This window comes from Schistocerca piceifrons, chromosome 5 (genome assembly GCF_021461385.2).
Source record: "Schistocerca piceifrons isolate TAMUIC-IGC-003096 chromosome 5, iqSchPice1.1, whole genome shotgun sequence".
Lineage (NCBI taxonomy): Eukaryota > Metazoa > Arthropoda > Insecta > Orthoptera > Acrididae > Schistocerca > Schistocerca piceifrons.
Genome location: NC_060142.1, coordinates 677,329,732 through 677,352,438, shown reverse-complemented (window position 1 = coordinate 677,352,438; position 22,707 = coordinate 677,329,732). Strand labels below are relative to the sequence as shown.

At 40.7% G+C, this 22,707-nt stretch overlaps 1 protein-coding gene across 3 annotated transcripts in view; it reads left to right on the top strand.

Annotated features, from left to right (window-relative positions):
- LOC124798185 (voltage-dependent calcium channel subunit alpha-2/delta-3) overlaps positions 1–22,707 on the top strand; it is a 792,806-nt gene that overhangs the window by 696,098 nt on the left and 74,001 nt on the right. For all 3 annotated transcript variants that reach the window (XM_047261474.1, XM_047261473.1, XM_047261472.1), the window contains one exon: positions 51–163. In XM_047261474.1, the coding sequence (XP_047117430.1) occupies positions 51–163 (113 nt within the window). The remainder of the gene's footprint in view (positions 1–50; positions 164–22,707) is intronic.

Here is a 22,707-nt window from a genome sequence, read left to right as displayed (position 1 = left end):
GTTCTCGCCATTTCAATAATGCAGTAATTATTATTATTTTTGTTTTTCAGGCACTTCAGTGAAATACATAATCATGCTATAGATGAGGTGTGGTATAAAAGAGCAGTTGAACATCACTATGAAAATAGCAAGAGTTTTGTCTACTCTGTACCATTTGATGCAGGTTGGTGCTCATAACATGTTGACATGTGAATACATGCTCAATTAGCATCTTCTTTTAAAATAATTTATCAATTACAGTTTCATGGTCGTAAGATAATGCCGATTTATTCCTAGGTAAACCTATGTATTAATCTGTTTCACTGAACCGTCTGTGTGTCTCTGCTGTCAAGAATTCACAATATAGTTCCTCATTCTGGTGCAGATATCTGTAATATGTTGCAACAAACATCAGAAAGAAAACTGTAAATTCCTAAATATTCAAAACTAAAGTAAAAGCCACTCCTTCTATAACCTGTCAGAATATTTGGTCTCAGGGATGTAAATTCTGATTAAAACCAATACTCATATGCACAGGTTTTTAAGTTTTGTGGTATATAGACAGCTGGCATGGGTCTGTGAGATTGGTGAAGTTACAGAAATGTGAGTATGAGGTAGTTCATATAAACAACAGTTGACTAGTGTAAAAGTAAGCTTTTTCAAACCAGCTGAGCTCTCCTATTATATGCACACATTATTAAAGAAGATAGTGCTGGTAAAAGAGGTTGTACAACCACATGCCCAGAAACAAATACTTCTTGAGATATGGGCCATTTTACTTTTGTTGAGAAATCTCAATACTCACTGGTGTTGGCTGTCTTCTGGTTGATTTTCATTGCTCATTTCTTAAGTTGTTTTTGTTGCTGTACTTTGGCCTCTGACTAGGTTGCTGTTCTTAGACATAGCTTTTAACTGTCTGCCGTATGGTTTTGAGATTGCTCTGGTATCTGAACAAGATAGTGACTCCATGAAATGTGAACAACATAAACAATGAAATAAGAGTCTGAGTATTCCACATGGGAAATTGCAGACATTGAATTCTGCTATGAATATTAACTGACAGTGATAAATGGCAGCTGCTCATGGTATGAAATGTGCTGTTGGACAGTCAATAATGTTTGAGCAGTTACTTCGTGAATCACTTCCAAAATGTGTAAGCTGTCACAACACAAGACCACCATGCCAGTTTGCAATTTTGCCAGTGGAGTCTATGACAGAGGTCTGAAGGATCCATAGTTCATTGTTTGCATTTCATGAATGAGTGAGGCAGGATACTAAATTATCACAGTAATATTATGAAAAGGATAAATTACTACACACCACCTAAAAGAGGTGTTGAGCTATAAACAGGCACAAGCAAAAGACTACTATTCATGTAAGCCTTCTTCATAAACAGAAAGAACATGCACAGTCACAACTCATACACACATGGCCACTGTCTCCAGCTGCTGTGGCCAGATTGTGGGCTGCAACTGTGTCTGATGTGAGCAGCAATCCAAGGTGGCTGGTGGGGGTAAGGACGAGGCATGGGACAGGGAGAGGGAGGGATAGCATGGAAGGGGTAGGGAAGAGTTTGTGCTGCATTTGAGATTGTGCAGAGACACGTTAGGGGTACTATTGCGTAGATAGGGTGCTGTGCGGGGGTGGGAGGGTGGAGGTGGGGAGCAGAAAAGGATCCGGAGAGAAGAAGAGGAGGGGAAAAGGACTAGTGGGTGCACTGGCAGAATGGAAGGCGTATGTAGTGCTGGATTGGGATCAGGGAAGTGGATAGGTAGATCAAGGACTGAAACTAGCATAGGTTCAGGCCAGAGGGATCCTGTCTCTTCATACCCTCAGAAACCCCTCCCACAATGATACAGAATCCAGAACCTAAGTTGACTCAAAACACAGTCCTGAGCCTGTCCTCCAAAAATTGTTTCTGTAATCCGCATGGCCTCAATCTTCACAGTTCTCACAGGGCAGGGAAGGGGATAGGTGCCTAGATGTGCCAGCCATTCCTTCAAAGCATCTGTCAATCCTTTCCCCTTCTCTAATTGTTTTCTCTCCCCTCTTCCTTTTCTGATCCCTTTGTGCCAACCCCCACACCACAGTGTACTGTCTCTGCAATAGCAGCACTATCCTATCGCCACCACATCTCTGCATGCTCTCACAGGTAGCATACCACTTTCCTCCATCCCTAACCTGCTACACCTCCTCCTCCCCATCTCATGCCTCCTCCATATCCCTATCACTCACCTCAGATTGCTGCTCCACATACAGACACAGCCTTTGTGTGTCCATCTGTCACCCTCCCTCCCCCACCCCCCCCTCCTTTTTGTGCAAGAGAATGGCATGTTGACTTTTCATCAGAGTGTAATGACCATGGTGTTGAGCACCATGCATCCAAAATCATCATCATCATCAATTGCTGCTCAAATTGACACAGTTGCAGCCTGCAGTCTGGCCATGTGTGTGTGGATTGTGCTCATGTGAATTTGTGTGTTCTTTCTACTCCCAAAGAAAGCCTTTTGGCCAAAAGCTTAAATTTTGTTTGTGCCCATCTGCAGCTCGGCTCCTCGCCAATGTGATGAGTAGCAATCTACCCTTTTTATATTGTTATTGTTATTCCATCCTGCACTTTCCATTGTCCAAACCAACCGCAGTAATCACAACTGATCAGAAGCAAATCATTGGGTGAGCAGTTAGGGACCAAATTTGTGTTTGGGCATGAATTGTTGATGACAGACTCATAGGGCCATACACTTCACTGAATAAATTAATAGTTACTTTTTACCACCAGTTTCTGCATGACAACTTGCCCCAGATTTTGGAAAAACTACACTTTTGGAAAAAAACTACAGTTGCAGAAAGACAGTGGACATCGTTTATGCAATGACAGATCACCACCTTATTTTCTACACTTCATATGACAGTCCCTAACAGAATCTTTTAATGAGTGATGGATTTGTTGGGAAGGTTCAGTAGCATTCCGGTCCCAATACACAATACTTTAATGCTGTTGATTACTCTCTTTGGTGTTATTTAAAGTCATGGTTGTGTTCCACACCCATCAGCAATGTGCACATGTGACAGGAGTATGTGTCCCACATGTGACAAAATCCAGGCGTATCTAGATGTTTTATTCATTGAAAAGGAGAGCCGAAGGATGTGTAATAGTGAGTAGTAACCAGATTTACTAGTTCCTGCAGCATCAACAAACAGATGGCCATTGTAGGATGAAAGAGCCATATCCCAACAAGTATACATTTACAGCTGGGTTTATGGGATGCTTTTATAATTTTTTCCAATAAGAATATGAGACACTTTTTTAAAAATGCTTTGAATGGCTGATGTAGGGGAAAGTGCAATATCTGCCAAAAGTGTGACAGTCTGAGGACCGAGTATGGAGACAAACACAATTGAAAAGAAATGAACAATGAATATCAAGTGGAAGACAGTCTATATTCCATAGAGTACTGACTGTTCTTGAAACAGATAAAATGACCCATATCTCAGTTACTATTTGTGTATGTTGTCTTTTCCTGTAAGATTTTGGATGCTTCAAAAAATACACGTGATTTGAGTAAATTAACACTAGTCACAATTGATTGTTAATATCCTTTACAGAAACTCGTGCAGTGGCAGCCTGTGCCTTTTAATGTGTAATTTAATTTATTGCATAACTCTGAAGACTGCATAACAGTGTGATTTATAACACATGTTGTTTGAGTATTTCACATTAGCTTATGGCAGAAACATTTCTTAGAGTGTGGGTTTTAAATTTTGGAAAACTTTGTCCACGGGTACTGATATATGTTCAATATGTGTAAAGCGGAGATAATGCTGCTCTCTCTCTGCTCACAATTAAAAGAAATAAAATTATGACAGGAAAAAACAAGGTGAGCTTTTTTTTCATCTCTTCACCTTATAGTTTTAGAACCCAGTGATTCCATTTGACTATTGACTTAGATTTAATTGTTTGTCTTAATTCATGTATCTGGTAGAAAAACCTGTTGTCTATGCACTTGAATAAATAGATTTCACCTCTTACAGTATATCAGTAGGCCAAAGTAGGTAAGAAAATATAGACTATCCAGGAAGCCATAAATCTCTCACATCAGAGGGATTGTGTTAGTAAAGAATGACATTACAGCAATTGAACTGCTCACATTGCATCCAGAAATCTCACGAGCAGTTCCTATCATAAATATGAGCCTTCTTGGATTTGGATGAAATCAAGCTACACATTAACTGGCTGAATTCACCACTACAGGTTACATCTGTAATGTTCATTAACAACAGATGACTACTGGTAATCTACTCACACCGATAATTATGAAAATTACATCTAGGTTATGTTTTAGGAGAAAAGCAACTGCTTGGAGGGAAAAAACCATTAAGTAACTGCTCTTTCTCTTAGAAGACTTAGCAGCTGTTTATATCTACTACTACATATCAAGCATCCACCTAACTTCACTGATTTCATGGGGCACTATCAGTTATTAATATATTTGAAAAACTTAAAAACTATGTAGTACAAACATTAGTGCTGACCACAATTAACACAGTTCCACAGTTTTGAGATCATATCTGTGGCACTCAGATATTGCTTCATTCATGGAAAAAGGGTGGCAGGCCTGCTTCAGCCCATGGCTGATTTAGGCAGTGTTAAAAATAGGGCCAGAACCAATTTCTGATTTGAAGGTAATAGGATGGAAGTGTCACTGCCACTTTTTGACAGCTCAGTACTGTTCATTCACCTTCTACAACAGGACATATGTGAGAGTCCTGTCCTTTTACTTCCACACAGAGAGTGACAATAACTTTGAGGCTTCCTAGCCATACTTAACATAACAATTGTGAGCTGGGCAGTAGAGATAAGAAATGGAGTGAGTAGGAGTCTAATGCTGAGAGTTTCATACTCAAATATTTAGATTTCAGACTGTTTTGTGGTTATTTTCACCATGCCTTGCATAGAGTTTGTTAGTTTCGATTCTTTGTTGCAGGAGTGGTGGGGTTTATATGTAACAAATAAAATATCCTAAAAACAGAAAGTCTATGTGTACCTATAGTTACCTGAGACTACAGTAAAGTGTCTGAAATCACCCAATGGATTGATGTTATTTTGCACACATGTGTTTCTCAAATATCTGTCCTAAGTTTCAAAGTAAATGGGGGTGGGGGGAGGGGGGGTCAAGCAGAATTTGGCTTTTTTTTTTTTGTAATATCCAGACTGCCTATTTGATTTTTAGTGACTTTTAATACATTTTAAGGTTTTCCATCATTACAAATAAGTGATGAGGATTAAGATAATGAATTTTCTATATTCAAGGTCAATTTTTATTTTCTGACAAATTGAATGCAATTTTTTAAAGTTTTAAATAGAAATATTGGAAACAGAAACAAAACAATTGTACTAAAAGATCAATGTCAGTTTTGTTACTCGATGTTCAAAGTTAAGTTGCAAATACTTCAAACATTGTCCATTACAATAGCCCACAAGTCTAAAGCTCAACTTCTCTAAAAATAAACATCACTCTCCTCTCCACTGGTGTACTTGTGAAGCTTGGTCTTTTTGAGTTGTGTCTTCAACAGGGACATTAGGAATCACAAATACATGTGACAGGAGTATGTGTCCCACACAAGAATTTCACATGTACTTCCCTTGCACCAAGATTTGTGGCACCTCATCATACTGCCTTGTTGCTGGATATGCATCTAGTCAGCAACAAGAAAAGCCTCTTCTTTCAGCAGTGAAACTTCATTGGATGATGGGCCATTTTTTACTTTCATATTGCTAGAAGCACTGTCACTTGTTTCCATGCTGTTTTGTTTCCCTGAAAGTCACAACTCATAATTGACTTCCCTGGAGGAATGTCTAGTTTGCTGTGGTTGGAACTACAAGGCTTACTTGAAGGATAACGAACTTCTTTGGGCATTTCTTCAGAACTGGAAGTCCATGCATCTGCACTGCTTTGCCAGCCCTCCTCATTATCAGGCAATTTCTGTAAGATATGATCTAGATCAAATGAGATTAGGCCTTTGGCACAAAATCCACTTTTTAAGTTTTCAGTAGAGTTTTCCGAAATCTTAATAAGTATGTGCTTCAGAAGAGATGGAAAAGCATCCTTGGAACAGCTCCCATGAGATGCACTTCTTCCATCCAGTTAATATCGCTCGCCACCCTGCTTTCATTGGTCTGAGGAAGCTGTGTCCAGCATTGCTTGAGGAGGTGGGTACTGTTAGGGGGAAGGAGAATGAATAAAATACTGTTTTCCTTACACTTTCCTATAACACATAAAGACACATGACTGGATAAGTTGTCCCAGTCACCACTGTTGGACCATTTTGCTTTTCCAAATTGGGCAAAGCTATTGTAAAGAACCAGTCTTCAGACATTGGTAGATCAAACCATTCGCACTTATTCCTATTGAAATGGGCTCCTTGTGGGCCACCTCCCCAGATTTTTAAAGGAGATGTGGAGGAAGCAATTTACCATCAACACTGCCATCAATATCAAAACACTAGATTCTGATCAATCTTTTTCAGCATGCTTACTCCCTCATTTTGTATTTATCTACTGCTTGCCCATATCATCTGACATGTTGGTTTTATTGTAATTGGTCAAGTCGCTAGGCAGGAGATTTTCCTGTGTTGGCTTTGTATTGGACAAATACAGATTAACTGTCTGTTTGTTCATGTCTGCATGAGCTCTTTTAATATTTTTGCTTAAACAAACAGAGGGATCTTCTGAATGCTACTTGAGGAATAAACTTGCCCATTCTTCTCCTGGTAAATTGTAGCAAAATTTCTTCTCTTTTTGGCCAGATTTATGAAGGCAGCTTTTCACTAAATATCTAATATCCAGTTTAGTGGAAGTAAATCCCCAATCTGCAGCCCACAGGATACGTTGATTCAGCATTTCATCTTCTTCCTCATTTAATATTGGTTGTCGTCTCAGTTTTTTTGGATGTATTTTGAACGCTTTATTCTGTAGGGCTGATCTAGGTATTCTGCACAAATCATGCATTTTTTTTTTGTAGGACTACTTGTCACACTGAGGATCATGAACAACTTTATCTAAAAGATCCGGATCATAATTACACTGTACTTAAGCAACTTTCCTGCTTTTATACGTTCTTGGCATTGTTTGAAATCATGCGACACAGTATATAATTTTGTAAATACCTTTATTGTTTTATAACTTTACACAAAAAAATTGAGAAACTTGTACAGGAATTGTCTCAATGCTGTGAGCTACTGGGCTCATTTACAATTGCAGTTACAGACTTTTCTGCCAATCGCTAGAATATAAAGTTACCACTTGATGATGCTGCATGAACTTTTAACAATGAGACTGTCCATCGGGTATTTACCTAGATAAACAATCAACCTAAAGTAAAAGTTGGGGAACGCAAAAATACAGTGTTGTGCTTAAAATAACTGGAGTGTGGAAGTGAAAATGAGCAGCAATTCATTGCTATGCAGTGGGAAAGAGCAAATATTCCATAATATCCAAAATCTTTTGGGTGTTCAAAATCACTCTATTTGATGGTACCTTGAAAAACAAGGTGGCACTGTTACATCAGTGCTGTTTTGGTTTCTTCCTTTCCACTGCTGTTCTGTGAGTATGAAGAGTCTGAGAACAGTGGCACTGTGATTGCTTCCTGATCATCAACTCGTTCTCTCTAACTGAAGTTTGCAGGGGTGCCAGATAAATTGTGAATTAGTACAGAAGCTGACAGAATGATTTTCCTATTGTAATGTAGCACTGTCAGGGTGAAATGACTGATTGATGGGATCAGATGGTCTCTAATGAAGCTGTCTTTTGTTAAGGTGCAGCAAGTGCAAGATGAAAATTCAGTGATGTATTCTATACATTTGCAAATGTGCTCCATTACAGGAAGAGGAATGTCTGAAAAAAATTTTATGTCGCAATCCACTGTTCAAACAAAAAACATACCAAGTTTGCATAGTGCAAACAAAATTGTTGTATTCTTGTTTATTCTACCTACAACTGAGAAAACATATGTGCTCCATGAAAACAATACCGGGTACATATGTGCTCCATGAAAAGAATGCCAGGTACAGAGTAACATCACCTTGTATGAGCTAAAAGTGAGATGTGTAGCGTAACATTCATTTCCATAACGTTTTCAAAAACTACTATAAATTTATTTTAATAATTCCTTACAATTTAGAGAATACACTTCATTTCATGTTCTCTCTTACTGTTGTCACAGACACAGCAACATGTTGATAATGTGTGCATGTCAATGTGATGGGTAGACTTTCTCAGAATAGGGATTAAATATTGAAATAAATTCACAGCATTCTTCAAAAAAGTATTATTATGTACTCTCTCTCTCTCTCTCTCTCTCTCTCTCTCTCTCTCTCTCTCTCTCTCTCTCTCTCTGTGTGTGTGTGTGTGTGTGTGTGTGTGTGTGTGTGTGTGTGTGTGTGTGTGTCCAGCATCTCCTCCCTAACCCCTGGATCAATTCCAACCAAATTTCGGGCACAAACAGCAGCACACTTCACAAGTATTAGCACAGTGTGGTGGTTAGAATCTCCTAGCTCCCATAGGAGTGTTTATGTGGGCAAAAACGAATTTTTTCAGTCCATGCTTCATTGGCTGTCCTGCATGGTAGATGTATTATGTGGATGTAGTAAAACTTAAAATTAAAATTCAAGACACTGGTTTAGTGTACCCAGCACAACAGGCGTGTTTTAGGAATAGTATCGGCTTGCTGTATCAATCTGTTTAGGAGGGTTACATGTGAGGATGGGCACAGCTGAGCAGCAAGAGAATGGGGGGAAGGAGATGGATAGTAAGATTGGCGGGATGGGGGGGGGGAGATCGAGATGGACAAAGAGAGGGGAGGAGGAAATGTGTAGACAGAGGGGGGAGGAGGCATGTTGTGCGGGCAGCAGCGGCATGCTCTGCAGGGGCATTTGCAGACTGGCATTTCTTCTGGGTGAGCAGAGAGTGGAGGGGGAGTAGGAGATGGGTTGAGACATGGGGGGGGGGGGGGGGAGGAGATGGTCAGAGAGGGGGGGAGGGGGAAATGCATGAGGCAGGTGGAAGGCATAGAGGGGTAGTGGATGAGTGGCAAAGGGAGAGGGGGAGGAGGAGGTGGACAGAGAGAGTGGAAGAGGGTATGGACAGAGGGAGTGGGATGGAAGGTATGGTGGAGAGACGGGCAGAGCAGACATGTGTAGCGCATGTGTTGAATGCATATGAAAGCTTAAGTCTCCAGTGATCTCTCTTTCTATAGGTGGCTTCCTCCAAGGCATTTTTCTCACTCAAGAAGTTGATTCCTATCTCAATTCCAGTCATCCTCAGGTTTGAGGATGTGTGCACATTACTTTCAAATTATTATTTGTGAAGATCCCATATGGTTGCATCATGATTCAAATTTCATTTTTCACAAACAATCTACCATGTTATCACTGCTGGGTGACTAATTTAAAAGGGTTAAGTCACCTGTGACACCACACACCATTCCCCTGGCCAATTAGAGCTCAGGGCAACCCAAAGTCAGGGCCAGCGCAAGCCCAAGTGCTGCCCCGTGCGAACTGCTAAATTGCCCCCCCCTGCCCCCCGTCTTTTTTTACAAGATGTTTGTGGAATTTGATTTAAAAAAATCTGTAGGAAATGTCAGCAATCAATCGCAATTTTTCATTTTACTTTTCAGATCTACCTAGGTTTCGGCCACACTGAGTGGCCAGTCTCAAAGCTTTAATATGTGCTTACATCTAAACCGCCATGTTGTTGACAGTTACATACAGTAGACGGTATAGATGTAATAACTCAAAGCATTGAGAATACTCACACTGTGCCTGAAATCTATGTAGATCTGCAAAATAAAAACAAAAATTGCGACTGATTGATGACATTCTCTACAGATTTGTACAAAAAAGTCACTGGGCACCAGCTCAAAAATGGAATCAAAACTGATTGAAGAAAACTAGCTAATTTTAATAAGCCTTGTGAATTTCTAAAAATGTTCAAATGTGTGTGAAATGTTATGGGACTTAACGGCTATGGCCATCAGTCCCTAAGCCTACACACTACTTAACCTAAACTATCCTAAGGACATACATACACACCCATGCCCGAGGGAGGACTTGAACCTCCGCCAGGACCAGCCACACAGTCCATGACTGCAGGCCTTAGAGCGGTCGGCTAATCCCACATGGCGTGTACTTACAGTTAACGTAAATAAACATTTTTCAATGGTTGTGAACAGATAATGTATTCAACAGAAAACAGAATATGTTTACAATTTAACGATAATTCAGTTTGAACAATAATGTTTACAACAACTATTTAATGTTGAACAAAATAAGAAACAACACAGTAAATAACCAAGACACTGATCATAATATAAAAATTTTAAAAAATACTAGACAAATCAAACCTTCCTGGCTTTTGCTTGTGTAAACTCTTTCACACAATCTATGTAATTTAAGTCCTCTGCAAGCTCGTGCTCAATCGATATTCTTGCAAGATTATTCACACAAGTCTGGCTCATCATTGATCTGAGGTATGTCTTTATCAATTTCAATTTTGAGAAATTCCTCTCTCCACTCGCAACTGTCACTGGGAGTGTTAGGAGAATTCTCAGAGCAATGTTAACATTAGGACAAAAATTATGTCTTCCTATAAACTTCAGAGTCTTTTTTTGACCTATTCTAGGTTTCAGCAATGATGAAAGCACTTTTAGTTCTTCCCTCAACACCAGTGCATCAATGTCACTAGACTCGTGATCATGCAAAATCGCTGCGAGGTTTGTACACTTTGTGTCCAGGCTGTCAGGAGGTCCATTCTTCAGCTTGCTGATGTTGTAGAGAAAATCAAAATAATCACAATGAGATTTCAGGTGGTTGAATCTCTCATCCAAAGATGTGGTTACTATATCTAAAAGATAATAGTAGAAATCAATCTTGTAACATTTTGTAGGGTCATCTATTGTCTCGTCCCTTCCTTCATAGGTAAAGTGTATTGGCTTCTTATTTCGTCGCCAGGAAACAATTATCCGTGGTAACGTTAGATCTTCTAGCTCTAATTCTGTAGCCAATTATTTGGAATCCATCAAGAAAGACACAAACTTTCCTTCTGTTCTGCAGGTCTCAAAATGTGCTTTCATTTTTTCAAGCATTTCCACGGCCTCAGAAGCATTTATGTCAGTGATCTGGAGGGTCTTACTGACTACAATGATGTGAAGCAGAACGTCATACCAGATTACCAGAGAAGTGAGAAATGTGTAATTTTTTATTTGATTCACAAGTGACGTTGCTTCGTGAGTGGTCATGCCATCGAATTCTTCTGATATCTGAATCAGTGCATCATAAATGCCTCCAACTTGAAACCTCAGGGGAGTAAGTGCATCAGTGCGACTTTCCCACCTTCTATCGCTCAGTGGCTTCAGCGACAGCTTAGGCAGATACTTCCTCAAGACATCCCAATGTCGAATACAGGACAAGAAGAAGTAGTACAAGCTTTTCACTGTCGAAAACACGGAAACAACATATTTAGAACACATAGCGGCATCGTTTACAACAAGATTCAATGAGTGACTGCTACACGGTACATAAAATGCTCTCTTGTTCATATCTGAAATTCTTTTCTGGAGACCAGACTTCTTTCCTTTCATGTTTGCTCCATTGTCATATCCTTGCCCTCTCATATCGCTCAGTAGGATTTTTTTATCTTCCAAGAACTTGAGTACGACATGCGTCAAAGTGGAGCTTGAAGAATTGGGCACTGGAAGAAATCCCAGGAAATGCTCCTGAATTTGAACATCGTATACCCCGTCGAGTCTTGTCTCCTGAATGAAACGTATCACAACCGTCATCTGCTCAACTTTTGAAATATCTGGTGTGCAGTCCAGAATTATACTGTAATACTTTGCAGATTTCATCATTAATAGAATGTGGTTGGTTATAGATGATGCAATAAGATGAATTAGTTCATTCTGTGTTTCTTTTCCAAGATAATGATGACCCTTGTTCTCACCTTGCTTTGTTCTGTGCAGGTGCTCCATCATCAAGAAATTTCCGTTGTCAGGCTGAAAGAGTGTATGTGTACTTCCTCTCAAAGGCAGACATTGCCGACCCAGGAAATGAATCATTTGCTATTAAGCGCCCAAGAACATTTTTCCAATGTTCGCTTTCAGTATTCAGAAACCTTTGATGATGGGTGTCGACAGTTAGTGACTTTTTCAGTCCCTCGGAAAACATGATCCACTTTTTATGTGAATTCAAATGCTCAGTAGACTTCCCGTGACTTTTGAGATACAAAGCAAGGTGCCGCCAGTCGCTTGTACCATTCTATGCAATTTTTACAGTAGATGATGAAAAAAGTTTGCAACAAAAGCAGAACACAGCATCCGTGCTCTTTGAGTACACCCACAATGTCTATCTGCTTCTTCTAAATTCTTCAAAGAATAGCTGTAGTGCACAGGGCTGAAATGCCGGTTTCCGCATTTTTAAGACATTCTTCAGCTTCCTTAATGCGCTCGGGAGGACCTCGCATGACCAAAGTCATTCGAATGCAGTCGGTAATAATTTCCGGCCGTCTTCCAGGATCTGAGTCAATTGTGTCTTCCAGTTTAGGCTCGCCTTCAATCCCTTCTCCAGTGGTGAGTACCTCGGATGAGATTCCTCTGGTATTTTCCAAATCGGGTTGCCTAATTTCAGTACTGCCCGGTTTTCTAATCTGAGAGCTTTCATCACAAAGCAGGTCTTGAGTCCAGACGAAGTCTGTTGAATATTTTGTGGGTGGCCCACCGTCAGCATTGCTACTGTATGCGGTGGTCGCAGTACTGTGTTCATCAACATTCTCGTCATGTCCTGAAGATAAAGATGTAGTTGCAGTAGCTCCACTAGTTTCTGTACTTTCAGGATCTATTTTTCCACCCTCGCCGCTGCTAGGTCGTTCCCTCTTTGGCTTGAAATATCATTGTAGTGCATCCTTTTGCTTCTTATCGTCATCTTCATTCAGTGCCCGTGTTTTCCTATATTCACTGCCAGGCAGTCTTTACTACCGTCGGTCATGTTTCGATCCAGCTTGCAAAGAACGATTACGTGAAACTAACTGTTGATTTCAGTGTACTAACTTTATTTGCAACACTCTTCACAGACAATTTACTGATATTCCACTGCACGTAAATGGAAAATTATATTGCTGTAGGATACACTGTTCAGGAGATGAAATCATAAGAATTGAGCCATGTGAAGTTGAATTTCAGGCCGAATTTCACTACAGAAGCAGGTGAAACGGTCAAAAAGTGGGGCAGAAGACAATGGAGAGAGGAAGAATAAGGAGATGGAGTAACACAATAATGCAATAAATACACACCCGGGCATCGATGGGTACTAATGCTAGTCGACATACACTCCTGGAAATTGAATTAAGAACACCGTGAATTCATTGTCCCAGGAAGGGGAAACTTTATTGACACATTCCTGGGGTCAGATACATCACACGATCACACTGACAGAACCACAGGCACATAGACACAGGCAACAGAGCATGCACAATGTCGGCACTAGTACAGTGTATATCCACCTTTCGCAGCAATGCAGGCTGCTATTCTCCCATGGAGACGATCGTAGAGATGCTGGATGTAGTCCTGTGGAACGGCTTGCCATGCCATTTCCACCTGGCGCCTCAGTTGGACCAGCGTTCGTGCTGGACGTGCAGACCACGTGAGACGACGCTTCATCCAGTCCCAAACATGCTCAATGGGGGACAGATCCGGAGATCTTGCTGGCCAGGGTAGTTGACTTACACCTTCTAGAGCACGTTGGGTGGCACGGGATACATGCGGACGTGCATTGTCCTGTTGGAACAGCAAGTTCCCTTGCCGGTCTAGGAATGGTAGAACGATGGGTTCGATGACGGTTTGGATGTACCGTGCACTATTCAGTGTCCCCTCGACGATCACCAGTGGTGTACGGCCAGTGTAGGAGATCGCTCCCCACACCATGATGCCGGGTGTTGGCCCTGTGTGCCTCGGTCGTATGCAGTCCTGATTGTGGCGCTCACCTGCACGGCGCCAAACACGCATACGACCATCATTGGCACCAAGGCAGAAGCGACTCTCATCGCTGAAGACGACACGTCTCCATTCGTCCCTCCATTCACGCCTGTCGCGACACCACTGGAGGCGGGCTGCATGATGTTGGGGCGTGAGCGGAAGACGGCCTAACGGTGTGCGGGACCATAGCCCAGCTTCATGGAGACGGTTGCGAAAGGTCCTCGCCGATACCCCAGGAGCAACAGTGTCCCTAATTTGCTGGGAAGTGGCGGTGCGGTCCCCTATGGCACTGCGTAGGATCCTACGGTCTTGGCGTGCATCCGTGCGTCGCTGCGGTCCGGTCCCAGGTCGACGGGCACGTGCACCTTCCGCCGACCACTGGCGACAACATCGATGTACTGTGGAGACCTCACGCCCCACTTGTTGAGCAATTCGGCAGTACGTCCACCCGGCCTCCCGCATGCCCACTATACGCCCTCGCTCAAAGTCCGTCAACTGCACATACGGTTCACGTCCACGCTGTCGCGGCATGCTACCAGTGTTAAAGACTGCGATGGAGCTCCGTATGCCACGGCAAACTGGTTGACACTGACGGCGGCGGTGCACAAATGCTGCGCAGCTAGCGCCATTCGACGGCCAACACCGCGGTTCCTGGTGTGTCCGCTGTGCCGTGCGTGTGATCATTGCTTGTACAGCCCTCTCGCAGTGTCCGGAGCAAGTATGGTGGGTCTGACACACTGGTGTCAATGTGTTCTTTTTTCCATTTCCAGGAGTGTATATTAACTCACTGCATTGCGGTTGTTCATTTCGAAGAACTGACACTTGACATCTGTCGTAATTTCCATGTGTCACTTCTTTTGTGTCTGATTATGGAATAAGGGGTTACAAATTAGTCATCACTGTATCATTTCATTTTTCTTCACTTTATTTTCTATCTGGCTATTGGGACAACGCGTGCTTATCGGCCGACTTGCCAATTTTTGAAGTACAGATCATAAGAAAAATAAATTTTCCTATTCTGTATTCTTGAAGGAGAAAAATTCTAACTTGTGAGTAACGTGCATGCGCAATACTAATTGTACGTTATATGAAAAGCACTTACCTATTACATCCCAAGTTGCAAGAAATTCGGATGCACCAATTCTTCTGTTCTTATGAAACGCAATGAAAGTGCTTCTGACCAATCTTGACTCCCTCGGCCAACTACCGAAACGAATTCTGTGGTTTTTGTTGTAAAGAATGCAACAATACCTATTGCCTGTAAAAACGAAGTGGTGATGTGGCATTGCCAGGAACTAGGTCACATGACGAGGTACAGCGAGGCTATGGTTAAACTAGCACCCAAGAAGAAGAAACAAGAAGTTCACAACAAGTATGTGACTGATGATATGGATAAATGTATTATCAGGCAGCAATTTATATGGCATTACGAACAATAGAAGGAAATACGAAATTTGCGAAAACTGCACAACTTTTGTCAAACAGAAATGAGCTTCAAAGCTCACAAAGAAACCCTTAGAAGCAATGCTCTGTCTATGAATTTTCGTTTTAGAAGGTGTCAAAGTTAGTGTTTTGTTTTCTGAGGACGAGAGGGCATTGTTGCCAAAAGACCATGCTTTCTTGCTTTCTCAGGTTTTCATCAGAATCAAAGTAGATGAAACATGGATTCACACGCATTATACATTAAATAAATGTTGGCAAAGTGATAGTGTGTGAGTAGGATTCTCAAACAAAAGTGCCGGTCAGAGTTTAATTGTTGTTCATGCAGGCGGAGACAGGTATTTCATGGCTCAAAATCCAAAATGTCCAGCTGTCACTCAGAAACGGATAGCAAAAATTTTCAAAAATACATTGAAACCCAACTTATGCTAGGCTTATTAGCAATGTCTTTATCTCTTGTAATTACTCGCAGCGTATTTACCCATTCGGAATACTTCTAGCCATTGTAGGTGTTGGACATGTTTGACTGTAGTAATGTTCAATCATTTTTTTTTCCATAATCCGTGAAGAATAAATCACTCAGAAACTGCCATTGAAGGGCTTAGCAAAATTGCTTCAGGCTTAACATGTAACCGCAGTATCGAACATTGCATTTGAATTCCCAAATTAGATTTTGTCTTCTGCAAAATTACACTACTGGCCATTAAAATTGCTACACCAAGAAGAAATGCAGATGATAAACGGGTATTCATTGGACAAATATATTATACTAAAACTGACATGTGATTACATTTTCACGCAATTTGGGTGCATAGATCCTGAGAAAGCAGTCAGAACAACCACCTCTGGCCGTAATAACGGCCTTGATATGTGTGGGCATTGAGTCAAACAGAGCTTGGATGGCGTGTACAGGTACAGCTGCCCATGCACAGCTTCAACACGACACCACAGTTCATCATGAGTAGAGACTGGTGTATTGTGACGAGGCAGTTGCTCGGCCACCATTGACCAGACGTTTTCAGCTGGTGAGAGATCTGGAGAATGTGTTGGCCGGGGCAGCAGTCGAACATTTTCTGTATCTAGAAAGGCCCGTACAGGACCTGCAACATGTGGTCATGCATTATCCTGCTGAAATGTAGGGTTTCGCAGGGATTGAATGAAGGGTAGAGCCACAAGTCGTAACACATCTGAAATGTAACGTCCACTGTTCAAAGTGCCGTCAATGCGAACAAGAGGTGACCGAGATGTGTAAGCAATGACACTCCATACCATCACGCTGGGTGATACACCAGTATGGCGATGATGAATACATGCTTCCAATGTGCGTTCATCGCGATGTCGCCAAACACGGATGCGACCATGATGATGCTCTAAACAGAACTTGGATTCATCCGAAAAAGTGACATTTTGCCATTTGTGCACCCAGGTTCGTCATTGAGTACACCATCGGAGGCCCTCCTGTCTGTGCTGCAACGTCAAGGGTAACCCCAGCCATGGTCTCTGAGCTGATAGTCCATGCTGCTGCAAACATCATCGAACTGTTCATGCAGATGGTTGTTGTCTTGCAAACGTCCCCATCTATTGACTCAGGGATCGAGACGTGGCTGCACGATCCGTTACAGCCATGCAGTTAAGATGCCTGTCATCTCAACTGCTAGTGATACAAAGCCGTTGGGATCCGGCACGACGTTCCATATTACCCTCCTGAACCCACTGATTCCATATTGTGGTAACAGTCATTGGATCTCGACCAACGCGAGCAGAAATGTTGCGATACGATAAACCACAATCACGATAGGCTACAATCCGTCCTTTATCAAAGTCGAAACATGATGGTATGCATTTCTCCTCCTTACACGAGGCATCACAACAACTTTTCACCAGGCAACGCCGGTCAACTGCTGTTTGTGTATGAGAAATCGGTTGGAAACTTTCATCATGTCAGCACATTGTAGATGTCACCTCCAGCACCAACCTTGCGTGAATCATCTGAAAAGGTAATGATTTGCATATTACAGCATCTTCTTGCTGTCGGTTAAATTTCACGTCTGTAGCACATCATCTTCATGGTGTAGCAATTTTAATAGCCAGTAGTGTAGTTGTGAGTAAACGCACGGCGCATAACAGGCTGGCAGTGTTCCACTCATAAGAATCCTGATGTGTATGGCAGACTGCTTCCCCCTCTCTGTTCCTCTGGCGTGAACACGACGGTGCTGCCACAGTGGCGAGGAAGAAATTAGTCCTCCCTCCCCTTGTTCAACAGGGGCGGCTGGTAGGTAGTCAAGGCGCCATGCGACAGTTCCCAAAGCCGCTCCCTCTGAGGTTTGGTTTTGATTCCCCTCTTAGGCATGAATGTTGTTTGTCCTTGAAAAAAAAAAAAATGGGGGGGGGGGGGTGGCAGATTTGCTGCCCCTTGGAAAGTGGTGCCCCGTGCGGCCGCATGTTTCGGGCATGCCTTGCGCCGGCCTTGCCCATAATTTATCTTTTATGGATGTGTGCAGGTCTTTGTATAGGAAGTTGCTGCTTTGTTTGAGCTCAGTCATTCCTTCCTTTTCCATGTGTTAGCATAAAGACGCCATTTCTCATCAGGAATAGAGATACTGGATAAGAATGGTTGGTGTTGTTTGAGCCAATTGATGATGAGCAAGTAGAGGTGTACATATGGCCAACCATTTATTTTTGTGATTTTCGCATAGAGCATGCGATTCCCATACACCTGATTTTTGAACCTTCCCCATTTCACGGAAATGTCGAACTACGGTGGAATGATCACAATACATCACATTTGCCAGTTCTCGAGTACACTGATGTGGATCATTGGGGATTAACCCCGAAAGATTTTTCTGAATGTGGGGAATCAAAAATGGCAAAATGATCTTCATTAAAAGAAGAAAACCATTTTCTTGAGATGCTCTGTCTGATGCCCCATACATGGTGCAAATGTTTCTGGCTACTTCCGCTGCTATTACCCCTCTATTTCTCTCAAAGAGAAGAATATGTCAGAAATGTTCAGATTTCTCCACTTTGCACTCAGTTTTCTAGCATCCACAGCTCCGCTATTTCCTAATGACAAATTCAGTATGTAAACTCAAATAGCAAGAGTGAACTGCAAATAAAAAAGTCAGTTGATAAAGAAACCCATAGCAACCAGAATACCAACATGCAAAACGAAAATGCTATCTACTTTTGCACCAACCTTATGTAATTAGCCTCATATGATAATGTTCACAGAAGAAACTCAAAATATATAAAGAGTTAGGTTTTCAGATTAAATGTAGATAAACATGACATAAGAAATATGGGTCCCCAAACTTTGAAATGAACCAGTGAACTCACAGTGTACGGTTTACTGGTGTTACAAAATACAAGAACTCAAAGGTGTAACATGTTGTACAATTAGTTATAACTGTATCATCATGTACTACACTCCAGAACCACACAGATGTAGTTATACAACAAATTTATGCAAGTACCACTAGACAAAGAGTCACAAAACGTCATGAATATTGAGACACCATTTAGTGCAGTAATTATAAGCAGATTATTCCTTTGTTTGGTTAGCCCAGATATAACATTGCACTTTATTTTGAGAAATGTAAATTTCTGCAGAGTCTGCATGGTCACAATTACTCAAAAAGACTAATGGATAAGACAATGAGAGAAGTGTAAGAAAATAATTCATAATACATCCAGATGGGAAGGGTAGATTGCTAAAGAAAAAGGATCATGCAGCTTGCTTTTGAAGTCGTTGATGAGTGGTAGAAAATAATTTTTATTGCAATACATACTCCGTGGATCCAGTTCTGTGTGTTAACACATGGATGTGGAACGAGTCAAAAACATTTAGTTCATTATTACATTAGTTTCCATGAGGGCAATAAACAAAGATTAACAATACAAGTTGGAAACACAATCGGTAGGATAAAATTACTCTCACAAGCAGAGTTCCAGATACAACATTCTGATTTTGTCCAAACAATTTTTTACAGGTCACCAATTAATCTGATTAACACAGCAAGATACATTGAGGCAGGAATATACAATAGTATTTGGGAAATACAATTAGCTATCTCTGCTTTAGAATTCTTCTAGAGAACAGAAAAAATTTTCAAGCAAGAACTCCTTTAGCTTATTTTTAAACAGTACTTTTTTTGTCTCGTAGACACTTTATATTACTTGGAAGTGCATTGCAGATTTTTGTGCCTGTGTATTTCACGCCTTTTTACACCAGAGACAGATTTTTCAGGTCACAGTGTATGTCACATTTCCTCCTTGTGTTATGGTGATGGTACATTTCATTTGTTTCATATTGAGAAGGATTGTGAAGCATGAATGTCATGTTTGAAAAGATATGTTGTGAAGTAGTGGTTAAGATCCCTATTTGCTTAAAAAGATTGCGACATGAGATTCTTGGAGGCACTCTACACAAAATTTGGACAGCCTTTTCTGACTTGTAAAAACCTTTTTACATTGTGGTGAATTGCCGCAGAAGATTATTCCATAACACATAAGTGAATGAAAGTAGCCAGAGTAAGTAGATTTTGAGACATTGATGTCTCCTATTTTGGCGATTATCCGAATGGCAAATATTGCTGAGCTGAGCCTTTTCAGGGTTTGTTGGATGTGCTGTTCCCAGTTAAGACTGCTGTCTCTCTCTCTCTCTCTCTCTCTCTCTCTCTCTCTCTCTCTCTCTCTATATATATATATATATATATATGCCCAAGAATTTCAAACAATCTGCTCTTTCTATTTGCTGGCTCTCATGTATAATGTTTATTTCCTGTGGACTTTTGTGACCAGAATGGAAATGAATATAATTAATTTTGCTGAGGTGTATTGATAAAGAATTCACTGTGAACCGGTTCAGAACATCCTCAAGTAAATGGTTGGCATTTAATTCTAGTTCAGAGGGTATCTTACTGCCTATCACAATATTTGTGTCATCTGCAAACATTGTAAACTTGCTTGCTTTGTTTGTGGACAATGGTAGGTCATTAATGTATATGAGGAATAGCAGGAGGCCAAGAACAGAACCGTGTGGAACTCCATATTTTACTGTTCCCCAGTCGGATTCTACCCCTCCTATGTGACTATAGTTACCATCTACTACTGTTTTCTGTTGTCTGTAGGATTTGAGTCAGTTGCACATTTGTCCTCCGAGTCCATAGTGGCATGCTTTCTCTATAAGTATTCTATGACTAGCACAGTCAAAGGCTTTAGACAGATGGCGAAATATGCCCACAGGAAATGTCTTTTTGTTGAGGCATTCCAAAATGTTATTCGTAAACAAAAATATTGCTTTGGTTGTGGAGATACCTTCTCTGAATCCAAACTGGTTTTTACTAATTATCGCATGTTTTTCTAGGTGACTGACTATTCTGGCATATATTAGCTTTTCGAGAACTTTAGAAAATGTAGTCAAAAGAGAGATAGGCCGATAGTTTGTAACATCTGAGGCATTGCCTCTTTTGTAGAGGGGCTTTACAATAGCATTTTTCATCCTTTCAGGGAAGATACCTTGTTTGAGAGAGGAATTGAATATATGAGCTAGGACTTCCCTGAACTCATTGCAGCAGGCTTTTAGAAATTTGCTAGAAATGTTGTCAACACGAGTTGAATCTTTTGCTTTTAAAGAAATAATGGTTTTTCTTACTTTCTGTTCTGTTATAGGGGCTATACCTATCTGCTCTAAGGAGTTTGAGAAATGACCTTTCAGTATTTTTAATGCTTCTTCTAAGAAGCCATTGTGTCGTGCTTTCTCAGCAACACTTAGAAAATACTAATTGAAAATTTTTGCCACAGGATTTTCGTTTTGTACCTGTCTATCTTAATTATTGAGAACAATGTTTTGGGACCTACTGGGGCAATTTGCACCATTCTCGCTCTTTATCACTTCCCATACGGTTTTGATTTTGTTACCAGATTTATTAATTTTGGAGCACAGATACATACTTTTTGACTTCTGAATAATTTTGCAAAGTACTTTGCAGTATTTTTTATAGTGATTTAGCTGGGTGTGGTTGTCTGAGTTTTTTGTGGCAATGTACAGTTCTCATTTCCTTTTGCATGAAATCTTAATACCAATGGTTATCCAGGGCTTTTTTGTATTTTTTGTGGTTTGGATCTTGTATGTCCTTTTTGGGAAGGTGCTTTCAAATCTCAGTGCCACTTCATTACTGAAAAAATTGTACTGCGAATCGGCATTTTCTAAATTATACATAGGTGCCCAGCCTGTGGCTTGGAGATGTGATTTAAAAATCTGGATAGTTTCTTCATTAACTGCCCTAACTGTTTTCCAACTGGGGCCACTATCATTCACATAAATACTTGCGCTATTTATAGTGAGTCTTTGTCCATCATGGTCAGATAGCCCATTCATGACTTGCCAGGTAGTTGAATCACCTATTTTGGTCTGGTCCATAAATATATTATCTATCAGTGTGCTTGTACACAAAGTTATTCTAGTAGGGAAACTAACCACAGAAACCAGATTATATGTGGTCATCAGATTTTCTAGGTCTGATCTGTCTCTTGAATTTGTTAGAAAGTTAACACTGAAATCCCCAAGCACTATCACATCTGTTTTGTGTTTGAATATGTACATTAGGAGAGCATCTAGCTTATTCAAAAAGGGGCTTAAGTTCCCTGAAGGTGCTATGTATACTGTGGCTATTGATTTATGGGAATTATTCCAGGACAATTCTGCAGTACACACTTCGAAATGTTGTTCTAAACTATAATTCTGCACATTAATTACTCTACGTGTGATATCATTTTTATCATAAATGGCAACACCCCTTTCTTCTTTACATTTTCTACAAAATGATGTTGCGAAGTAATTTTTTTTTCTTTGTACTACCTAGGCCTCTAATGTTCTGGTGATAAATTGCAAGTTTTTGTTTAGCAGAGGCAGTTACTCTTTTTCTCTAAATAAGAAGTTTCAATTCAAGGTCTGGGCAGTGTATTTTTTACTACCCATCTCTCCAAATTAGTCTGTTTCCACACATTTGCAGATTGCGAAGACAAACTTTTTTCTTGTTTTTTCACCATCCAGTTGTCCAATGTAGGCTGCCTATATCCATTCCTGCAATTATTTTGTGTGCTGGTACACTATACAATCAAATCTGATTCTTTTGTGTTCACATTGTTCCTTGCCTTTGCAACTATGTCACAAATTATAGTATGCTTCATCTGCTCAAACTACCAAATATTCATCTGCTCAAACTACCAAATACTTGTAGAACGAATTACAACATAAAGAAAG